We start from the raw sequence: 19,289 nt of genomic DNA on the forward strand, positions 1-19,289 counted from the left end.
AAAATATTGTTTTAGATTTTTTTTTAAAGGTTCTTAAATGTTTTAGTTTCACTCTTGCGTAAATAACTCAAATCTAACATTTTCAAAGCTGTAATGCAGAGATTTACAGTAAAAAAAAAAAACCATCCCAGTTCCAACTAATGTCAAAAACACAAGTTCCAGGTGCAATCATCACTTCCATCATATTTCCCAAAAAACCCTATTCCTGCTTCAGAGACACACAGACTCGGGCGTCTTAATTCCACGGCGGGGTGTTTATTTTTTCAGTGATAAACAACAGTACAGCCTCTCAAGCCTTGACGGCGAATTTGCGGATGGAGTAGAGGCGGGACTTCCTCTGCATCTTCTTGGTCATCAGGTTCTGCTCATGTTTTGTCAGCTGACGACGGATGGCACGAGTCTTCTTGGGCCTCAGGTCCAAAGGCTTGTACTTCTTCCCCTGAACAAGAAGAGAGCAGGACTGTTAGAATCTACTAGACGGACATTACAAGCAGCAGCTGGAGGAGAACAGGAAGTGTGGATACTGATCAGACTGAACATTCATTAAATGGACTGCACCCAGCTGGTGGAATGACCTCCCGATCTCAATTCGAACAGCTGAGTCTTTACTCATTTTTAACAAAATCTAAAAGCTGCCTGCAAACCAACTAATACTAGTACTACCTTTTCTTTTTCTTGTCTATCATATTCAAAAAAAAAAAAAAAAAAAAAAAAAAAAAAACCCTGGCTACGTGTTCTGTACTAGACTAACTGAGACTTGTCATAGCACTTGTATACTGTTGTTGTTCTCAAATTGTTGAATTTCTGAGGGGAAAAAAAAAACAAATATAAAACTATAAAAAAAAAAAAAAAAAATAATCTTAAAAAAAAACTAGTACATGGACCTTTTTACAGACAGTTAACAAATCTAAATCTATAAAACTAATTACACTTATTTATAGTGCATATTTCTATTTTTTTTAAACCATGTTTAGATCGGTTTTTATATTTGTATTTAAAAATGTATAACATTATTTGTATTATATTAACCTTGACATACATTTCAGAAATATAGTTAATGCTGCATTGAGTGTTTCTTAAAAAAAATTATATATCTCACACACACGCATACACATATGAGACTAGGTTTTAAATTTCAAAGACAGTAACTGGGTTCTCTAGTAAACTGTCTTTTTGAGTAGGACTACAGCTGAAGTTCATTAAATGAATATAAAGGCTCTGTCGGCTGCTCACAGCAGATGAGTGTCATTTAAAGACTCTGCCGTGAACCGTCATATTTCTTTAGCAAGAGAATATTCACACTAGCTCCACTTCAGCAGGAGGAGTGCTGGGTGATCGTCTTGCTGGAGTCTAAACGGACGCTCTAATTTGTCTCATAAATCAGCTCATCTGAACACTATAATGACTGTAACATCAAACTAATGGCCATTAAAATCACAAACACCGCTGTTTATCAAGCATCATCTAAATGTATCTGTCTGAAAGACCATTCTGCTGTCAAGATCATCTGAACAGGCTTTCACTTTCTCTTTAAATTTGACCTCATCTAAAAAAAAAAGTCTTCAAGGTGTTACCTGTAGCAAAAGATCGTAGCATGTGTGCATTTAAGTGCTCAGTGGCATTAAACTGACCTTGTAAAACTTCCTCAGATTCTCCTTCTGTGTCTGGTTGATAACTGTGAGGACTCTGGCGATGGACTTGCGGACAACGCAGCTGAAAAGAGAGGAAACAATCATTTTCATTTAATTCTTCAACATCTTCAGTTCATTCCAAAACAACATTTTTGACCGAAACGCAAAAGAAACGAGGCCGCAAATCATTTAAAAACATATTTTCAATGTATGTAATAGACACAGGGTTTCTGCAGGTGAAAATAGACTTAAAAGACATGGAACATGAACATGGAAACTAGGGATGTGTGGTATACCGGTACTGGAAAAATACCGGTATCTATTATATTTCAAACGGTACAATATCATAATTTTGCTCAATTCGGTATGTCATGCGCTGCTGTTCTGACATGTAGGTGGCAGTGCTTCCCAAACTGATGCAAACCGGTAAACCTGAAGAACAACGCCATGGATCAAACAGATGAAACTCTATTAACGCGCCCGCAACTAATAAATCCAGAGAGCAGTAGAAGTGAAATATGGCATTACTTCACATACAAAACAGATGATAAAGGTGAACGAACTGACCACAGGATTCAGCACATCATGTCTTGCTAACTTGCTCAATTGTGTGCTCATCCTGATCTATTCCGAGAATTAAGAGATCGACAGGTTAGTGCATCATTCATAAATTCAGACTTAATTTGAACTTTGTTCTCAACTGATCAACGCACAACATTTGTAAACACGAAAGCTCAAACATGTGACGCTAACCAGTGACATTTTAGTCACATTTTGGCAGTTTTTGTGTTATATATTCTAGTATCAATAATATGAAGGGAATGTTTCTGCCACATTGTTGACCGCTAACATGAAGCAGCCGAGAGAGAAAGATTTATATTTAAAGCTTTTTCTTGCCTAGCTGAGTCTGAAATCTAAAAAACATTGAGGGAGAGAGAATAACGTGATTTTGAATATTACTTTGACTGTTAGATTAACACTTGAAAAAAAAAATTTGTTATAACCCATCAACAGCATTACAGCACATATATCTAGGTCAATGATTATTAATAAAAGATAAATGTAGACTACTAATACATGTTTAGTGTGTAAACATTACTAAACACATACCTAACATTAACCAAGATTATTAAATACTATAAATGATGATAATTCACTTTTATTATCCTCCATTTTTATTATTTTTAGTTTTCAGTTCACTTATTTTTTGAGGCTGGTTATTTGCCACCTATGGTATCGATACCGAGGTATTACTTTCTGGTATCGTACCGAAGCCAAAATTATGGTATTGAGCCATCCCTAATGGAAACACATGGAAATTAACTTGTAGAGGGGTGGATTAAGACTTTAAGACCTTTTTACAACCAGCAGAATGTGAATGATGTGTGTATACTGCACATCCTTGGATCAGAATACACTAAAGAACCAAAATACACACTTGTTCCCATCACACTAAAGTTGGCATTGAATCCCAGTTCATTGTTCTTCCTATACACTACACATCTCTAATAATGCTGTTCTTTGGTAAACCGGCGAAGGGTGCGTCTCAATCAGCTCCCGAGCTCGTGAATCAGTACATCACGTACACAAATCTGGTCACTAGTAAGTTCCCTGCACACTGGGACAGTGATTACTCAACGCAATATGCCACTGCTGGTAATAATCAGCAACAAGCACGACCAATCTCTGTTTTTATTCTCCTTAATTAAATCGTTCTTAAAACATTTCATTCGAATTTTAATTATAAATGTTAAGTAGATGTGATCATTACCATTCTAGCGATGCGGGTTTATGCTGAAATACAAAAAAAAAAAAAAAAAAAAAAAACGGTTTGTTTAAATCGTCCATCACGTGTCATATTTATCGATGTTGGGTTGTAGTTTTTTTTGCGCTTCAGAAATGTGAGACAATATCTGATAAGGGAGCGTAGTGAGCGCCGATGCTGCTTAGTTTTTTCAATGCATTGTGGGCTTTTTCAGGGAGTGAACATTCCAGTGCACTGACTACTGAACTAGTGAGCTGATCGAGACACAACCGACTCCATCCCATCACTCACATCTTGGAGAGTTTGGATGCTGCTCCGCCGGTAACCTTGGCAACGCGGAGCTGGGAAAGCTCCACCTTCAGATCGTCCAGCTGTTTCAGCAGCTCCTCCTTCTTCTTTCCCCGCAGGTCTCTGGCCTTGATCTTTGCCTACAAAACACACATTAATCATTAGCATTTACTCACATCAAACCATTTCTGTATTAATAAGAGATAACAATTACAAGAGACCACTGTAACTGTGCACAACGATCAAAAACCTAGTTGTTTACTTTTGGGTTTCTTCAGAATTGTCCACAAATATCAAGTTTCTGATGTTTTGGAAACGCACGTCAATCAAACTCGTTTAAACAGGTGATAACCAACCGTCACTTCTGTTCGACGGCTGAAAGTCACAATATCCAAAAGCAAATTCATAATATTAACTTCATGTATTAACTTAATTCATAACTGTAAGCTGTCCGCTCCGCTAACAGGCTACAGAGCACTGCTGGACTTCGCTTCTTCACTCAAACTTCACTTTATTACAACATCATCATTTCAAATACCGTGCTCAAACTCTAGCGCACGGCTCGAGGAGTACTTTAAACTCTCTCTCGGGGTTGTTAAACATTTATAACGGACAGGATTGATTCAGATTGTTCGGTTTCGCTAAAATCCTCACCATTTCTCTCGATGGCTGCCACAAGAAAGGAAGTCGCAGCGGTCACGTGGGAAAATCTACCGGCTGACGGAGCAAACTAAAAGGCTGCGGGAGGGGGTCCAGGAATATTCCATTCGCTTCTAAAAGGGGGTGGCTAATAACCATAATTAATAAAACAACTACATTATTATCTCAAATGTTGACAATTTAGAAGTAAAATAGTAAATAATATAGAAGACACAGGGAATATAACTAATTCCCAATGTCAGATTTCTGTTACAAACCATTCTGTTTATTAGACGAGATAATAATATGTTTACGTTTTCGTAAAAAAAATATATATATACAAATAAAAATATTTGTAAATATATAAAAATAAAATAAACATACAAATAAATACATTTAAAATGTATTCGCTTTGCTTTAAAATGTATTTCTCTTAAATAAATATTTTAATGGGAAAGCGTCGTTGGTCGAGGGATTTGATTGACAGCTCATCGCTCCGCCCACTCTTCCGGAAGAATCCGTTGAGCATCATGGCGCTCGCAAGAAGTGTCTACAATCTGCTCTTCAGAAGAACGTCAACTTTCGCTATAACCATCATGGTGGGAGCCGTGGTGTTCGAGAGGGTGTTTGATCAGGCTGGAGAAGCGGTGTTTGACAACATTAATAAGGGGGTAAGTTATATTTCGACTGATTTCGGTAGATTTCCTCATGACCCGCCGGTAAACTGACCTTGATTAGCCTGCATGCTAACTACAACTAAATATTCACAGGGATGAAAATATAGGACATATTTAATGCCATTACACTGTAATGCTAATTAATTTTTATCTGGAGTGTGACTGTACAATCTGAGTGTGTTTTGCTCACCCTGTGTGCTGTCATTCAGTTGTTTATTTTCTTTTTGTAGAAACTCTGGAAACACATCAAACACAATTATGAACAGAAGGATGAAGAATAATGATGCAGCTTGTGGAGCATCATCCCGCTTCCTGATGTGACCCTGTCCGATGGTCCTCTGGCTTTTCCAGTGTCCTGTAGCCGCCGTGTTTCATCTTCCAGCCGGACTGTCCTGGGGACACAGACAGAGACTTATTACAGAACCCTGATAAAATGTCACGTGACCACTTGTTATTGTGCGATATGTCACATTCTTCACCATTTGTAAGTGTGTTGCAAACTTAATTCTGTGTGAATAAACCCAGTGACCCAGAATCTTTGAAATATGGTGGTTCTTTTGTGTGCAATGCCAGAAGACATTTGAGTTTTAGTTATTTTCTGTACGCCACCACATATGAGCGCTAAATTTGTATTTCTAGTATTTCTGCTGAAACTGAGCATTTTCAAACTGTGTTTATTAACAGAAATAGGGATATATTTCTCTATTAAAATAACTACTTTATATATATATATATATATATATATATATATATATATATATATATATATATATATAATATGTATGTGTGTATATATATATCCTTTTTGTGATATTGTGGAAGTTAAAAGAATGTTATTCAGTTAAAAATGTTATCGCAGGGTGAAATATTTTTATATTGTTGTATTAGGAAATGCATTTCAGTATACATTTTGATTTTTTTATGTGTATATATGCATATGCCGTTTTTTAAAATTATTGTTATTAAGTACTTTTGATTAATCTTGAGGCCCCTTTGGTTGAGAAGTATTGCACGAACAACTGAAAAAGTCACTGAAGTGCATTAGCTTGCTTTCTTGCAGACCTAGAGTAACTGAGAGACGTGGGCAGCACTGTAATGTTCTTGAAGTCTCACCGATCCGTCAGTTTAAAGATTGAAGAGCCAAAGTTTGTTTGCAATGTGCCTCGTAAAATGTGAGAAGGTGGGCAGTTTTAAGATGGACCGACCACTTGGTGTTACTAGAGCACTTCTTAATGTCACTATTTGCTCAAACACTTCTCTGTGTCACTGTGTTGACAGTGAAAATTGCTGCATTTTACACATAGTGAGGTTTAAAAAGCTCATTTAGGGACCTCGGAGTAAGTTATGATCTCATATCTTTGAATGTGATTGAAAAGGTAAGCGGTACTGAGCGTCTTTCAGTGCACAGACAAGTAAAACCACATTTTACACAGTTTTGCACGGACCCCCAGCACTAACTTGCGGGCCATTAGGGATCTCCATCAAAATACAGAGCGGAACGTGCATGCGCACACAGTTCCTGCACGGAGCCTATTGGTGTAGCACACGACCAGAAGTTCCATCAGCATGGTCGTCTCATGGTGCAGTTATAGGTAGTGCCTTTACCATTATTACTGTTAAATGCTTTTAAAGAAATATATTCTCACAGGCTGATAGATATAGATACATTTTCCATATATATATATTTACTATTTTCCGCGTTACTATGCATGTCATAGGTCTTCCACAACGCTAGAAAGCTTCAGTATAACATGTAAACATCTGGTGAAATTCATGTAACGTTAGTAACAGAAAAGCTGAACAACATCTTAGTTTTTTTTTATTGTTCATTAGGTTACTTAAGTAAAACCTTAGGATGTCTAAAGTCAAACTGAAGAATCATGCTGAAAGTGTTCAGACTAATGATCAGAAGAAGAAAAAGAAACATGATAGCAATAAAAAGACGTTCTTCTACGACACAACAACAGTCACAAATAAGAAGAGCAAACCAAAAACTGTGAAGCCAAGTATTATACCCCCCACAAAAGCTGAAGAGTATTCGTGCAACTGGAAGACGTTACTCCAGGTAAGAGCAATTATTTAACATGATAAAATCATATTGAATTCTGAATGGGAAATGCATGTTAGCTGTTTTTACATTTGGTGTGTGTGTGTGTTTGTGTAGATTATTGCTGCAAATCCTGAAAAGAAGGATGAAGACACAAAACAGACGAAAGATGCAAACGCTAAAGGAAAGCAGCTTCAGACGACGCCGTCAGTTTCCAAAGACTCTCATAAACCAGATAAACCCTTCAGAAAACCTGCACGGACTGTCAGACCTGCTTCTGAGACACCTGGAAGAGCAGGAAAAGATGGATTCCAACAGAATGGAAAAGACTCAAAGGGACACAAACAGTTCAAAGCAGAGAAAAGGAAAAGAAGGGAGGAAAAAGAGAAACCGATGAACAAAAAGAAGAAGGTTGAGGAGGTGGAGATGAAAACTGCAGAGTATGTGGAAGTCCTGTGGAAACTTGTTTCCGCAGTGCAATAAAAAAAATTACATTTTAAAGGTCATATCTTACAACTCAGGCTTTTTTTCAGAATTGTGAGATATAAAATCTCAATTGCAAGAAAAACGTCAGAATTGTGAGAGAAAAAATTGCAATTACATTTTTTACTTCCATGAAAAAAAATAATTGCAAACTCAAAATTCATAGAAATAAAAGTCAAAAATGCACGATGTAAACATTTTAATTTTGAGAGGAAAAAAGGTCTAAATTGCAAAATATGCACTCAGAATTCTGAGAGAAAAAAAAGTAAAAATTGCAAGACAAACTCAGAATTTTGAGAAAAAAAGTTAAAATTTCGAGACATAAACTGGTCGTAAAATAAAAATTTTCAAACTTTTAAACTTCCAAATTTGATGTGAGGGACTCCCATGCGAAAATTTAAATTTCATAATATTTTTTTTTTTTCATAAATATAAAGACTCAATTTATACTGTGAAACAGTAATATTGTAATGTATAAAATATTTTTCTTATGTTACATTTTCTTCTCGCTATAGTACTGTTGTTTTAGATTTATTTATTTCAATTCTTTCAAAATACATTTTTGTGATGAGTTTAAACTCAGAATTCTGTGCAAAAAGTCAGAATTGGGAGTTATGAAGAACATAAAGTCTGAAATGTGAGATTAAGAGTCAATTATAATTTTTTATGTTCTATGGAAACAAGCTTATATAATGTCTTCTTTTAACACACCGTTTCGTCTTAGGCCTGATATCTGGTTTGATGATGTGGACCCTGATGACATCGAGGCCGCCTTGGGGCCCGAGGCTGCAGACATCGTACGGAAGCGCAGCGGAATGCTGAAGTCCAGTGCAGAAGTCACAGAGAGTGTGCTGGTGAAAGAGCACGCGTTTGAGGGGTGAGACACCTGCAGCTCTCTGGGTACTCATCGCTTTTGAAGGATGTCAACCGATGGCTCTTGTTGTCATGGTGATTTCAGATTGACCCGTGCTGTTGCTATGGACTGCGAGATGGTGGGCGTCGGGTGTGACGGCGAGGACAGCATTCCAGCACGAGTCTCCATCGTCAACCACTTTGGGAAGTGCATCTATGATAAATACGTCAAACCCACGGAAAAGGTTACGGACTACCGGACGGCTGTTAGCGGCATCAGACCGGCGGACATCGAAAACGGTCAGGACCCCTCATAGTCTATTGCAATTGAAAAATACAGTATATTTGATGAAATAATTGTTTGCATGGATTAAGAATGGAGTAAGAAAGTATTTCTCGCAATTTTGAGTAAATATCTCGACATTTTGGCATTTGCAACACAATTTTGGCTGTATTTCATGTAATTTAGAATTTGCATCTTGCAAGTTTGAGTGAATATCAGAACTTTTTAATATTTTTTCCACGGAATTGCGTGTTTATAACACAATTCAGACTGTTTCTCACTATACTGAATTTATTTAACATTTTGCAATTCTGACTTTTTTTCTCTCAGAATTGCGTGTTTATAACACAATTCTAACTATTTCTCACAATTTTAAATGTATATCTCTCAATTTTAGTTAAAAACATGCAATTTTTAATTTTTCTTAAAATTATGTGTTTGACAACATTCTGACTGTACATTGTTCAGTGTTTGACTGATTCCTTAAAATCAGAATTCTGAGAAAAATGAGAGATTGTGACACAATTGTGAAAAGTCACAATTACCTTTTGAAACGGGCTTCTGTATGTATGAGATTATTTATTAAACTTCCTTCTATATACATGAGATTTTTTATTCTGTGGTGGAAACAGGCTTCTGTATGTTTGAGATTATTTATTGTTCTTCCTGTGATTGACAGGTGAGGACATCAAGACAGTCCAGAAAGAGGTGGCTCAGATTCTGGAAGGAAGAATATTAGTGGGACACGCCATTCACAATGACTTAAAGGTACAGTACACACAACAAAAACGCTCATATTGTTCCAAACCTGTATGCTTTTCTGTGGAACCCAAACACCAGAAAAGCACCAAACGAAGCTCTATAACAGCATACGGGATTGGAATGGCATGAGCGCGAGTAATGATGAGATATTTCTTTAACCGGTGTCAGATTCATTTAAACATCTCTGTCTTGTTCATAGATTTTGCTGCTGGATCATCCCAAGAAAATGATCAGAGACACACAGAAATACAAACCATTTAGGCAGAGAGTAAAGGTATTATGGGGAATCTGATAAATATTATTATTAATAAGTAAATATGCAGCTAGTGGATTCAAGTCATCTTAATTGTCAATTTCTGTCCTCAGAGCGCACGTCCTGCATTGCGGGTTTTATGCAAAGAGATTCTCAATGTGAAAGTCCAGCAGGGTGAACATTCATCTGTAAGTCTCTCATCAACATCCAAGACACATGAAAAATAAATCTACATCTTTTGTAACATAAATGTGGTTGCTGTCACTTTTGATCAGTTTAATGTTGTGTGTGCATCATAGGTTCAGGACGCACAGGCCACTATGAGGTTGTACACTCTGGTGAAGAAGCAGTGGGAGGCGGAGCTTAAAGCTGCCCGGGTGGGTAAATTTCAGAAGAGTCCCCGAAAACCCAAAGCTCCTAAAAACCAGAGCAAATAAACTCAGATCAGCCAGTGAAAACTCATCGCAACTGATCGAGCAGGGAACTATTTTACTGACGTGGTTTGTTCTGGAGTAATACCTTATGATGACCTGTGTTTAATACTCCGGTCTGAATGTCTCTCAGTTTGTACTTCGATCTCAAGTCCCTACTTCTGTTATTTGAGGGATGAGACCATCACACCTTTCAGAATAATATCAATAAATAATAACTGTATTATTGAACCCTTTTTATACCAAGTCATTTAAATGTTCATTTCCAATTCTGTTTAAAATTACATGACAGATGTAACTGTTACTGGAGACTTTCCATACTTTTCAGTCTGAACTGATATTAAAGACCTCATACTTGATGGCACAGTGTGTTGATTTATTTTCTTTAATAACTATACTGAAATCTTAAAATCCCACTAAAAGTCCACTTTATTCATTATAACTCTTTGATAATCAAAATGACATTTAAACTTGTAATTCCACTCCCTTGCCTTATTTAGTATACTCTGATTTATTAATATTCAAATTAGCCACGCCCCCAGCAACTCAATGATCATTAGCTGTTGTCAAACAGCTGATAATGTTTTGCTAATCTTACACAAAGCATGTTCTATTGATATGCTAATGATATGAAAAGCCCCACCCCACAATTTGGCTTCTAGATATGGTGTTGATTTATGAATTGGAATATTTAAGCATATTAAGATCGCCAGATCATAGACGTGAACAACGTTAAAAATGTCATTTTTTAAGTAATAGATAAATCATAGTTTAGATATTGGATGTTAGAAACTGTAACACAGAACAAGCAAGCAAGGAGGTCAGAGACAAATGTCTTTATTTAGCTCATGAAAAAACAGAAAAAACAGTGTTTACACATCATTGCAAAGTCAGTTAGTTACACGTCACTGATCCAACACAAATACACAGAGGGACACGATCACTGCTACACAGCTAGAGACAATCAAGTTTAGGTTGTGCCGAACAGTTTTCAAAATATCGAACCTTTTTTCAGCCAGTAATGTTGTGTTTGTGAGATACATTAGTGTTAGTTATGTTTTCACATTCAGGAGATGACAAAACTAGAGTTCCAGCTTTGCTTTAATTAGTTAACGATAAATAATAGTTAATTCTACAACACGTCTAGGTGGACAAGAGATTTGAGTTGGTTTGTGTGCTGGTGAAGTATTGTTTGAATTAGTCAACGAGCCTCAGATGTGTTATCGGAAATCATTTTACCTGCTGAACATTCATGCAAAGTTTTGTCTTACACTTTAAAATTTGTGAAACGTTTAGTGAAAGTATGTTATAAAAGCATGTGAGCATCTAAAAGGATGAATCTCACAAACACGCTCAGATCACATTTATATGGAAACCCGGTTCTGCCATGAGACTTGTTTTTCTCACAATTTAGCCTTTTTTTAAAATATTTTTGAAAATGCTGAAAAAAAAAAAAATGTCTCACAATTTTTTTTTGTTTGTTTTTTCGCCACAGAATAAAAAATGGTAAAGGCAATTGTGACTTATATCTCACAACTGAGTTTTATATCTCATAATTGTGACTTTTTTCTCATAATTGCAAGTTTATACCTCGCAATTCTTACAATTCTGACCCGCAAAAAAGTCTGAACTCCGAATTGTGAGAAAAAAAAAAGCAATTACCCTTTTTATCTTTTCATTCTGTAGTGGAAACGGGCTTCCATACATTTCACCCTAAAACCAAAAGAAAAAATTCATGTTTATTTTACATTTTGAAAATGCATTTTCATTTCTGCATTTCAGCGTAATGACAATTAAGCAAATGATTTTAACATTCCAACCATGATTTATTTAAATTCTCATAGTTTTATTCCTGTAGTACAATTGTTGTATTTAAACTGAAATAAATGTGCTTAATTGTCATGAAAAAAAAAAGGATTTATGGGTGAAATATGATCCAGACGTACTTGACAGATTTAATGAAATTCACCCTTTAAAGACAAAAGGCAGTAACAGTGTAAACACTAAGGTAAGAACATGACCTCTGACCTCGACACTCTAGTTCTTTTATCTTGTAGTTTGTACCTTTGGCTTTCATACCAGCACTCAGTGCTGAGACTGGCTCAGAAAGATGCAGAAACAAGCAAACACGTCACTTTTATTCCAGAAAAGAAGCCCTTCTTCAGTGCAGCGAGAGACGCGTGGCTTGAGAGGAAAGACAGAAACACACACAAGTTCCTGAAGACGGAAGCTAACGTTAAACCGCTTGAAATGCACCTCATCAATCAGAAAAACACTCACACGAGCTTTTAAACAGACTTCAGTCAGGGCAGCGTCATATTTCATTTCTGACAGGAATGAAAATGAGGCTGTGAGGGACTGAAGTACAGCGTTCAGTAGATTTACTTTGTTCCGCTGATTAAATATTGATGATTTAGGACTTTTATACAGTGCTTGCTGTTGTAAAGAGTGTAAAAGTCTGTCCCTCACAGCCTCGTTTTCATCCGTGTTAAATTCGACATGGCATCCAACCTGATTAACGAGCGCAGATCAGACTCTCAAAGACACTCTTTCACCAGATATCAAATAAAGAAAGTGACTGTGAGATTTTAGAGCAGCGCATAGCAAAATTACATTCCAGCGTTTCTTATGAACACCAAACATGCTGCAGCAAAGGATTCTGGGTAAAGGCCTGTTAGAGGTACAAAAACACACAAAAACACTTTGTTTTAATCCCTGCAGAGGCCGTGAAATCAATGAAACACGTTTCTTTTCTTTTTTTTTTAACCATGCCCACACATTAAAACACAAGTTTGTTTGTTCTTTTAAAAGATTTACTTGTCACAAATGTTTCAGAAGAAAGAATTCTGGGAGAAAATCCCAATGGCCAAAAATTCCAGTTCCCTGCGCTGGTGTCGAGTAGCTGAAGTTAATTTGCACCCCAGCTTCGGGTTTTGTAAAGTGAAACATAAAATACGTCAGTTTTTATAAAGAAGGATGAAATAAAATAAATACTTAAATGTGCATGAGAGCGCAATTGAAACAATTCACTTAAAACCTATTTTATTAAATAAATCCTACACAAACAACCAGAGAACTGATTGGTGCTGACTGACTCACGCTGTCAGAGGTCAAAGGTTAGCTTAAATACATCCCAACAAACTGTGACAGGTAAAACCTCTAGTTACGTGAAGGGAAAAAGAGAGGGAAAGGACGTAACGGAGGTAGAGGAGGTGAAGAGAGGAGCTTCAGGGCACTGAAGTGTCTGTCAGTTTCTCTTCGTCGCCCTGTTTTTGGTGCTGCAATCGGGCGTAGCTCACCTCTCCTCTGAAACACAGAAAGAGCACAAACGTCCATCATGTCGTACGTATAATGAAAGGTTACTCAGTGAAGAAATGCTTTGTTCAAAATGCCCTCACTTCTTTCCAAGGGATGCGAGTCCGTACAGCACTCCTGTAGCAAAAGCGATGGCGTTACCAAACAGAGTAGTGATGGAAAAACTCAGAAAGACGGGAAACAGCGCCATCCTGAAGGAGAAAAAAAAACACATTACAATAATTAATACACTACTGTTTCAAGGTTTGGGGATTTCTTTTTTATTTTTAAGAAATGAATATTTTATTAAGCAAGGCTCCATTAAAATGCTCAGAGAGTACGGTAAAGATATTTATAACGTTACAAATGGTTTCGATTTCGAATAAATGCTGTTCTGTAAAACTTTCTAAATATCAAAGAATCGTGAAAACAGTGTATCACAGTTTCCACAAAAATATGAAGCAGCACAACTGATTTCAACATTGATAATAATAATCAGAAGTGTTTCAAATCAGCATATTAGAATGATTTCAGACACTGAAGACTGGAGTAATGATGGTGTAAATTCAGCTTTGATCACAGGAATAATTTACATTTCATAATATATTCAAATAGAAAACAGTTATTTTGAATTGTAATAATATTTCACAATATTACTGACTGATTAAATAAATGCAGCATTGATGAGCAGAAGAGTCTACATTAAAAAAATCTTATCAACCCCAAACCTTTGAAGTGTATATTATAGTTCATATCAAATTCATGTTTGTTCACAATACATTAACTAATGTTAGTTTATGCAACTTATAAAGGTAAAAATGTATTTGTAGGCTATAAACAGAAATGAACACTAACTGGATTAATAAACGCTGTAATAGTGTTGTTCACTGGGGTCTAGAGGGTCAGTGGAAAAGATTAGAGAAAAACAGTGTATAAATGTAAACAAAAACAGATTTAAATAAAAAATATTTCAATAAATATATAAACAGGACTACAATGAGTGGAAAAACTACAATGTATCTTCATAGAAACTTAAGAGAAACTAATATAATACTGAATATTTATTAATCATTACACTAACATTTACTGATGTCATTATAGGATAAGGCTTTTATTTTATAATTTTACACACATCATTGGGTTGCAGTGACATTTAGACAGTTACACCTGTTGTGTACAAATTTATTCTAGAAGACAAAAACAGCTCAGTGGATGATTTATCTTTCAGCGTTGCCATGTGTCCCCTGGATAAAGACCACTTTTTGTTTCACAGTAAATATGTCTTAGTTACATAATAACATTGTCTACCCAGTGAAGGGCACTCACCCGCAGTAAAACAGAGCTTTCTGCCAGGGCTTCAGACGGTCCGCACGCGCCGCTATAGCATTCGCAAACTCAACGAACTGACAGCAGAAGGGCACCTCACACAGGAACAACACAAACGCCGTCAACCTGAGGGAAAAAGAGAGAGTTCATCTTCTGAATGACTTGTATACTACATTAAAGAACTCTGAATTAATGAACTGAAATGTCATTTCTTACACCATCCAGACTCCAGCCGCGATGTTTAACGGATTCACAGTCACGCAGTTCCAGACGCCCATTGATGCACATGCTAGAAAAAAGACAGAAAAGTGTTATGTTTTTTAAAATAACCTCTATATTTGTCATCTAAACAATAAAAACATTGTGATTAATGGTACATCAAAATGTTTTTTTTTTTTCGGTAACTGTTATGAAAACCTCAAAATGACCAAATATCAACCAAATATTTGCCCTATAGCCCAGGATTTCCCAAGCTAATAATGAAAAAAAATTTAAAAAATTATTTAAACATTTTTTATTAAGAAAAACAGTGTTAAAACAACAACAATAAAAATATAATTAAACAAAATAAATAAGTGAATTATTGAAATAAGAGTAATATAAAAAATATAATTTGATTTAAAGTTAAAATTTAAAAAAAAAAGATTTTTAAATAAACACAATCAATACAACATTAAAAAGATTAAATATTTTATTTGTTTACCTTCATGGCATGTGACCGTTAATAAATATCATCAATGTCAGAGAACTATGGATATGCAAATGTGTTGTACAATTTTTGAAATATTAACTTCAAATCTTAAATATAAATATAAATATATATTACTAATACGATTAAACAATTACAATATAGTGGCCAGGATCAACCTTTACATCCTGTTTTACATGATTTATGCTAAAGATTACTCTGCCGGTTCTAATGGAGGCTTCAGGTCAGGACCTGAGCATGTACGTTTATTTGACGGCTGCTTCAGGAACATGTTATACTTGTTGTTCAGAAACTGAACATTGAAAAACCCACGGGAAGAAGCAGCTGGTTGACTGGATGGAATGCAAGCTTTTGTTAGGTTTGATGAGCAGCTGCTTCTGTCATCTGTGTCTCAGCAAATGTAGAAGAGAACAGAGAGCTACTGATGCCAGCTGACACACACACACACACACACACACACACACACACACACAAACACACACACAAAAAAATAAAAGAGAGAGAGAGAGAGTACTGCTGGTACAACAGTGTGTGTGTTCAGATCTAGTGTAAGCTCAATCTTTGTGTCTTATGAATAATACTGAACAGAATAATACAGAAGTGATTAAGTGTATCCGCCTGCAGCTAAATCACTCAATATCAGAATACAGTCAGAGACAGACAGGATGTGTTTCCACCGGAGGAGCCGCTTCAAACTGGGCTCTGTAAAAAGGTTTATAGTACTGTTAGATTGATCCATTATTAAAAAAAATAAATAAAAAAAAAAAAAAAAAAATAATAATAATAATAACAATAATATAAATATATATATATATATATATATATATATATATATATATATATATATATATATATATATATATATATATACACACATATATCTTTTAATCTAATATATATATATAAATATTATTTTTAATTGTACAAACAAATAATAAAAATAAGATTTAAATTAAAAAAAATATTAACATGAATATGTAAATAAATAATAAATCTAACAGTACTCTAATGAGTAGAAAAACAATGTAAAATACATTAAAAAAAAACAGAAAAAAAAAAACTCTAATATTACTTAACAGAAACTAGATATTGTGCAAATAATATTTTAGATACATTTATAGTATTTATTTTTCACAGTATAATCAAGAAACTAAATATACAAAACCCCTGCACTAGAAAGAGAGATATTGTGTTATTCATAACTCATGGTGATCCCTGACAAAAGACACAACAGAACAGAAGGATGAGAAAGAAAAGAGCAAGAGAAGAGAAAGTTGCAGTTGCTATGACACCTGTGTTACCATGACAGTCTACAAAAAGAGCTCAAACAGACCACTCCAGCATCTCAAATCTCATCATATTTATCTCTACATGATGGATTAAATGTGCTTTAATCACTATATATCAACTCATTTCCCACTTTAATACATAATACTGAATAATATTCATATACCACTACATCTGCACGGTACTCCAAGAATACTACGGTATAATCCTGGAACCATAACTATGGTACTTATTTGTAGGTGTTGATTCTCCATGACAGAATTATATATTTATTTATTTATTTATTTTATTTTTAAAGGTGTGATTGATTAGACATGTCTTTGTTGAAAGCAATGATCTGATCAAATGTATTGATTGACAGAGTGAAACAAAATGATGAGCATATGCTGGTCTATATGATATTGTGATTGATAATAATCAATATTATGGTTTACCTATATTATATCGTGCAGGGGTTTTCTGGGCTCTGGGGAAAAGTTTTGAGAAAATCAGTCTAAAAAAATAAAAATAAAATAAATAAATAAATAAATATACATGTTTTATTAAAATAAACAAATAGATCAAAATAAAAATGAAATCTATTTTGATTTAAATAAATGAGTTGGAGTAAATTAAATACATAGATTAAAATGAAAATAATGTATAAACTGATTAAAATAAATAATTAGATTAAAATAAAATAATATAAAATTAATAATAATATAAAATAATATAAAATTTAATTAAAATAAATAAACAGATTAAAATAACAATTATTTAAATTTAATTATAAGTCAGATTAAAATAAATAAATAGATTAAAATAAAAATAATATATAATTTGATTTAAATAAATAAATTAATACTACATTTAACAGCGCTATAGTGAGTAGAAAAAAATTTAACAACAGAACTATATATAATTTTTTAATAATGTTTCACACATATTTATAATAATTTTTCACAGTATAAATTGAATCTTTATATGTAAAATGCTGCCTTTTAAATTGGGGTCCCTCACACATAGCAGATCATATTTGGGGGTCCTTGCATCTAAAAGATTGAAAACCCCTCTTGTACAGCTTTGCCTCTAAGGAAGTGATGTCACTCTGAACAGCTTGACATCATCTCTGCTTATTTTGATATGCTATAGTCAAGGATGTGAAAACAATATAAGTCCAGCACATGACATGTTGACTGTGTTGGGTGTAAGACAGTATCTTTGTTGGAAAGGTTTCAGATAGCATCACACACGGACACACCTGTCTGTCAGGAAGCGGAAACACAATGCTGATTAAACAGCCATATGACAGCCACAATCACGTGTGATACTCACATATGCCACCCAAGACACCGGCCAGTTTGCAGATCCAGCGGTACCACCAGGACATGCCATCGTCATCTGTGCTGGTTTTAGTTGGAGCTGCCGCCTCCTCCGAGCTCATTTTCCACCGTTAAATTATTCAGACTCCCGGTGCCTTACAACTCACCGGCACCTGCAGTACCAGCGGCGGCCTGAGGGCGTCGCTTTTTCCCCGACGAGGACAATGGCTGGAAAGTACAGCTGATCGTAATGTCACAATAAAAACAAATTGCAATAAAGTTATCAAACAATCGGCATTCAGAAATATCACCGAATTTTTTTATTTATTTTAAAATCGTCCTGGATAAAAATAATGCTGAAAGGACACTGGTGTGGCGTTATTTATCTGGTCTTATTATGGTGTAATAGAGGCAGAAGGCAGCAACACATCAAAATATAATCCAAACCTCTCAGAATCGCTGTCGAATTTCGTCTTCTTGAAAAAATCTCGAGTCAAAACGAGCCGCTGAATCGGTGTCCTCAGAGTGAAATAATCCTCCGTGTAATGTCAGTTTAATTTAGTAGAGCTTTTGCTCCTCTTGTCTCGGAGGTTCCCTTGTCTGCTTCGCATTGTGGGCGGAGCCAATAATGCGTCATTGCGCACATGGAGCGTCAAGCGCGTCAAACGCAACAGCATTTGCGCAGGGAAAAACATTTTTTATTGCAATAATAAAAGACGAAGATTACAGTACGTACAAAACAAACAGTACGTACAAAACATACAAGTTACATTATGGATTGATAGATAACAGAAAAAGCAATATAGTATAAAAATAGTTAAGAAATGGACAAAAAAAAAGAGGGCACAGAAATAAAGATACAAGTATGTTAGGGACAAATCTTAAACATGGCACAAGTTCTAGATGTTTTTATAGCTTTCTTATTAACAGACGTTGAAATTGTATTTAAATACAACTTCAGTCCTTGTTTGGAAAGGGACATACCCAAATCTACCCATCCTGTTGTATAATGTTATTGTTGTCTTATTAATAAAAAATTTATAATAAAGAAATAAGTTAAAATAAATAAATAAATAAGAATTTGTATTTAAATGCTTAAATTTGATTAAAATAAATAGATTTAAAAAATAATATATAATTTGATTACAATAAATGAATAGATTAAAATATATAATTATAATTAAATAAAATTATATTATAATCATATGTAATTAGATTTAAATAAGTTTAAGGTAAATAAATCAAATATTAAAATAAATTA

General features: G+C 34.8%; 4 protein-coding genes across 5 annotated transcripts; 2 read left to right on the forward strand and 2 right to left on the reverse strand.

Annotated features, from left to right (window-relative positions):
- Window positions 1-235: 235 nt before the first annotated feature.
- LOC109057990 (60S ribosomal protein L35) lies at window positions 236-4,484 on the reverse strand. Its single transcript, XM_019075212.2, has 4 exons — window positions 4,339-4,484; window positions 3,688-3,824; window positions 1,632-1,713; window positions 236-439 (listed from the first exon to the last, which is right to left on the reverse strand). Exons 1-4 carry the CDS (start codon window positions 4,339-4,341, stop codon window positions 290-292), a joined length of 372 nt encoding a protein of 123 aa, XP_018930757.1. The 5' UTR covers window positions 4,342-4,484; the 3' UTR covers window positions 236-289.
- Window positions 4,485-4,817: 333 nt separating this feature from the next.
- On the forward strand, window positions 4,818-5,535 carry LOC109057989 (cytochrome b-c1 complex subunit 9-like). Its single transcript, XM_019075211.2, has 2 exons — window positions 4,818-4,994; window positions 5,231-5,535. The coding sequence occupies exons 1-2, from the start codon at window positions 4,854-4,856 to the stop codon at window positions 5,279-5,281; spliced, it is 192 nt and encodes a 63-aa protein (XP_018930756.1). The 5' UTR covers window positions 4,818-4,853; the 3' UTR covers window positions 5,282-5,535.
- Window positions 5,536-6,314: 779 nt separating this feature from the next.
- LOC109057988 (RNA exonuclease 4-like) lies at window positions 6,315-10,470 on the forward strand. The gene is made up of 9 exons (XM_019075210.2): window positions 6,315-6,592; window positions 6,834-7,065; window positions 7,165-7,487; window positions 8,255-8,407; window positions 8,489-8,682; window positions 9,345-9,433; window positions 9,627-9,701; window positions 9,794-9,868; window positions 9,980-10,470. Exons 2-9 carry the CDS (start codon window positions 6,856-6,858, stop codon window positions 10,115-10,117), a joined length of 1,257 nt encoding a protein of 418 aa, XP_018930755.1. The 5' UTR covers window positions 6,315-6,592; window positions 6,834-6,855; the 3' UTR covers window positions 10,118-10,470.
- Window positions 10,471-11,599: 1,129 nt separating this feature from the next.
- LOC109057987 (calcium channel flower homolog) lies at window positions 11,600-18,661 on the reverse strand. Of its 2 annotated transcripts, none has more exons than XM_019075209.2 (6): window positions 18,476-18,661; window positions 18,042-18,256; window positions 14,948-15,020; window positions 14,732-14,857; window positions 13,510-13,617; window positions 11,600-13,417 (listed from the first exon to the last, which is right to left on the reverse strand). In XM_019075209.2, exons 2-6 carry the CDS (start codon window positions 18,148-18,150, stop codon window positions 13,339-13,341), a joined length of 495 nt encoding a protein of 164 aa, XP_018930754.1. In that variant the 5' UTR covers window positions 18,151-18,256; window positions 18,476-18,661; the 3' UTR covers window positions 11,600-13,338. The 2 variants fall into 2 exon arrangements, with proteins under 2 accessions (XP_018930754.1, XP_018930753.1); XM_019075208.2 differs by having other exon boundaries at window positions 18,042-18,269.
- Between the last annotated feature and the right edge of the window lie 628 nt (window positions 18,662-19,289).

Source organism: Cyprinus carpio, chromosome A21 (genome assembly GCF_018340385.1).
Source record: "Cyprinus carpio isolate SPL01 chromosome A21, ASM1834038v1, whole genome shotgun sequence".
In the NCBI taxonomy this organism is placed as follows: Eukaryota; Metazoa; Chordata; class Actinopteri; order Cypriniformes; family Cyprinidae; genus Cyprinus; species Cyprinus carpio.

Excerpts from the sequence above, each read along its gene's own strand:
- LOC109057989 (XM_019075211.2), top strand. The coding sequence starts at position 4,854 with ATGGCGCTCGCAAGAAGTGTCTACAATCTGCTCTTCAGAAGAACGTCA. Across the intron at positions 4,995-5,230 it reads TTGACAACATTAATAAGGGG|AAACTCTGGAAACACATCAA; the intron begins GTAAGTTATATT and ends TTCTTTTTGTAG.
- LOC109057990 (XM_019075212.2), bottom strand. Across the intron at positions 1,714-3,687 it reads GCATCCAAACTCTCCAAGAT|CTGCGTTGTCCGCAAGTCCA; the intron begins GTGAGTGATGGG and ends CTCTCTTTTCAG. Across the intron at positions 440-1,631 it reads ATCTGAGGAAGTTTTACAAG|GGGAAGAAGTACAAGCCTTT; the intron begins GTCAGTTTAATG and ends CTTCTTGTTCAG.
- LOC109057988 (XM_019075210.2), top strand. The coding sequence starts at position 6,856 with ATGTCTAAAGTCAAACTGAAGAATCATGCTGAAAGTGTTCAGACTAAT. Across the intron at positions 8,408-8,488 it reads AAAGAGCACGCGTTTGAGGG|ATTGACCCGTGCTGTTGCTA; the intron begins GTGAGACACCTG and ends TGGTGATTTCAG. Across the intron at positions 9,869-9,979 it reads AGCAGGGTGAACATTCATCT|GTTCAGGACGCACAGGCCAC; the intron begins GTAAGTCTCTCA and ends TGTGCATCATAG.
- LOC109057987 (XM_019075209.2), bottom strand. The coding sequence starts at position 18,150 with ATGAGCTCGGAGGAGGCGGCAGCTCCAACTAAAACCAGCACAGATGAC. Across the intron at positions 15,021-18,041 it reads CGGTGTCTTGGGTGGCATAT|CATGTGCATCAATGGGCGTC; the intron begins GTGAGTATCACA and ends TCTTTTTTCTAG. Across the intron at positions 14,858-14,947 it reads GCGGCTGGAGTCTGGATGGT|GTTGACGGCGTTTGTGTTGT; the intron begins GTAAGAAATGAC and ends TTTTTCCCTCAG.